The sequence below is a fragment of the Psammomys obesus genome, unplaced genomic scaffold (genome assembly GCF_907164565.1).
Source record: "Psammomys obesus unplaced genomic scaffold, mPsaObe1.curated_primary_1811, whole genome shotgun sequence".
NCBI classification, from domain to species: domain Eukaryota; kingdom Metazoa; phylum Chordata; class Mammalia; order Rodentia; family Muridae; genus Psammomys; species Psammomys obesus.
In genome coordinates this window covers 1,356,925-1,359,940 of record NW_026592732.1, presented here as the reverse complement: position 1 = coordinate 1,359,940, position 3,016 = coordinate 1,356,925, and the positions used below count along the sequence as shown (strand labels likewise).

The following is a 3,016-nucleotide window of genomic DNA, read 5'->3' as shown; positions in this document are numbered from 1 at the left end:
TCCCCCAGTGAGGGGCTGGGGTGTGGCTCAGTGGTAGAATCCCTGCCTAGATTCCCCCAGTGAGGGGCTGGGGGTGTGCTAGTGCATCTCCCTGGCATAAGCCCTTCCCTGGCTTTCATTCTCAGCACCTCCTAAGGAAAATCCAAGCCATGTAGGGTCTTGAAAGCTATGCTGAAAAGCCTGCCTTCTACCTGAGGCACTCAGGAGCCACAGCATTCGAGCAAGGGAAGAACAGGGCCAATTTTGCAATTCAGAAGGACTTCTCTAGTCTGCTGAATGGTTTCAGGGAACAAGGCTGAAGGCAAGGGGAACAGAGAGGTTGGGCAGTAACACTATAGTTGATACAATGTCTACAGGAATGTCACTTAAAAAAAAACTGAGCCAGGTAAGCAACTGTCATTTCACTTTGTGGGTCCCCAAATACACACAAGTTAGTGGGTCCCAAATACACGCAAGTTAGACAATGTAAGGCATCATAGACCAATGGCCTATCGGTGGTGGCAGATATGGAAAAAGCCAGCAAAGACGGCCAAGAAAGCTACTGAGAAGGCAGCAGAGGCCACAAGGACTTTTCAGCCAAAGCACCATGTCTGGTTTTTACGTTTGTCTGTTTTTTTCCAAAAGCAACGGAACGTCAGAATCCTGAGGGTACTACTGCTAGATGCCAAGCTCAGCCTCGTGAAGGGCTGCGCTGTTCTGGACCCTTGGCACACTCTGATGAGGAGCACCGAGAATGCTGCAGAGATATAGTCTCACTTCTGGAGTGTTCATAGAGCTGCGGGAGGCTTCCGTCTTTGACACCAGTTTTGCACACCTCAAACTCTCCCCAACCACCAGGCTGAGGAAATGACTATTTGCTGAGCACAGAGGTACAGGCAGTGAGATGAGGAGTCTGGGGCCAGCCCAATTTACATAACAAGATTGTCTCAAAAAGAGGCAGGGTAAGGTGCAGCTCAGGTGGTAGAAGGCTTGCACAAAGCACAGACTTCTATCTCCAACACCACAGAAAGTGGTCACAGGGAGAGGGAGAGAGAGAAGATCCTGAGGAAACAGAGCTCTGGGCTTGACAGACTTCCAAGCCCAGGGCCCTCCCCTCTGGCGGCCTCACCCCCATGAAGACTGGTCACTCACAATCTTCTCATAGTACTCCCGACGCCGCTCTGCCCTCTTCTTGTAGTCCACCATCATGCCTCGGAGTTTTCGCTCATGCTTCCGAGCCTCGTGCCACATCGTGGTGAGGCCTCTACCTGAGGGTTGAGGACACCACACGTGTCAAATGGACCGTAAAAAACGCAGGGCATTGTTACAGTCCTCTAACAAGGTGGTGTCGTATCTGATGTTAAATCCCAAGTCCCCTGGCTACGACAGAAGCTCTGCTGCGAAGTGCTGGGGCTGTGGCTCAGGCACTATGAGAACGCCCTCAGGTGACCCAGTGAGATCCTCCCCGAGAAAAGGATGATCCTAGATTCTGTATGATAAAGTCCATATGAAAGCCTGTAGAGTAGGGAGCCCTCGGAAGGTTGATACAAAATCGTCTTGAGTTCAAGGCCAGCCTTGGCTACATTGTCCAGGGTAGCCTACATGTGGAGATCCTGCTTTAATTTAATACACAACAGTACAGAACAAAAACCAAAAAATAACAACTTGGCTTGTGGAGGTGGTGCATGCCTTTGATCTCAGCACCAGGAAGGCAGAGGCAGGTGGATGTCTCATTTTAGGACCAGCCTGGTCTATGTAATGAGTTCCAGGAGAGACAAGGCTGTATAGTGAGATGCTGTCTGGAAAAAAAAAAAAAAAATTCTTTTTTTTTTTGGAATGAAAGGAGTATCTGAAGCCGATCCTGAGCTGCCAGGGCTGGGCTCACAAGAGCCCCAAAGACCAGAGGCAGGAGCTATGCTTGGGGAAGGGGTGGAGGCTGCAGCAAAGTGGTAATATAAGGCTAGTAGAGAGGGCAACACAGCACTGACATGCTGCTGGGGAGTGAGGCCGGGCGAAGGGCGTGGACAGAGGATGGAGATGGTCAGGAGGATGAGGTCTAAAGGAGGGCTGTGAAGCAGACCGGGCATGCAGGCGAAACAAAGACCAGCGGGCCCGGTGGGTGTGCGGCAGGGGCAGAGCTGCGTCTGGGGAGTCGAGTCCGGGCCGAGCCCCAGAGCACGGACTCGGGCCCGAGGAGGGGTGAGGGGCGCAGCCTGAGGCCTGTCAGGACGGAAGCAGGTGGGGCCGCCCTCGGGGCCCAGCGGACAGCCCCGGCTATCCCGGGGGCGCCTCGGGCAATTATGAGGCCCGACCTTCACCGCTCGGAAGTCGGGAGGTCGGGGTCGGACGCCTGCACTCACCGGCTGGTCGCCGCCTCCCACTGCTGCGCTCGCGCGCGCTCGCAACCCGCACCGGAAGCGGAAGTCAGAGGTTGAGCGAAGGAGAGAGGCCGCGCCGCGCAGAGGGCACTTCCGCAGTCGCGAGGGAGGAATCTGGGAAGTGGACATGGTCGTGGGGTGGGGGTGATCTCGTGGTTGGTTCGATTTGTGGGCGGGGCCTAGGGTGGCACTATCTGGGGCGGGGCCTACTGGCCCGGTGGCCTGGAAGCGCAAGCCGAGAAACCCAGCTTTCCAGACACATTTTGTTGTTATTGTTTGTAAAGATATATTTATTTTAGGGGCTGGAGAGATGGCTTAGCGGTTAAGAACATGAGCTGCCCTTGCCAGGGTCCTGAGTTTAATTGCCAGCGGCTCACGACCAGAGTGTGTAAGTGCGGTCCCATGGGATCCAGTGCCCTCTTCTGGTGTGCATACATGCAGAGAAAACACCCAAATGCATAAAACACAAAAATAGAGATCTTTTTAAAGGATTTATTTGTATGTATGCCTGAGTGTATGTAGATGCCCTTGGAAGCCAGACGAGGGCATCGGATATGTTGTGTATTAGTCAGGGTTCTCTAGAACAACAGAACCAGAGCGTGTAGAATAAAATGTGTGTGTGTGTGTGTGTGTGTGTGTGTGTGTGTGTGTGTGTGTGT

At 53.4% G+C, this 3,016-nt stretch overlaps 1 protein-coding gene across 3 annotated transcripts in view; it reads right to left on the bottom strand.

Annotated features, from left to right (window-relative positions):
- Positions 1-2,383, bottom strand: part of Clasrp (CLK4 associating serine/arginine rich protein) — a 22,420-nt gene extending 20,037 nt beyond the window's left edge. For all 3 annotated transcript variants that reach the window (XM_055615498.1, XM_055615499.1, XM_055615500.1), the window contains exons 1-2: positions 2,340-2,383; positions 1,132-1,247 (exon numbers count right to left, since the gene is read on the bottom strand). In XM_055615498.1, the coding sequence (XP_055471473.1) occupies positions 1,132-1,230 (99 nt within the window). In that variant the 5' untranslated portion in view covers positions 1,231-1,247; positions 2,340-2,383. The remainder of the gene's footprint in view (positions 1-1,131; positions 1,248-2,339) is intronic.
- Positions 2,384-3,016: the final 633 nt, after the last annotated feature.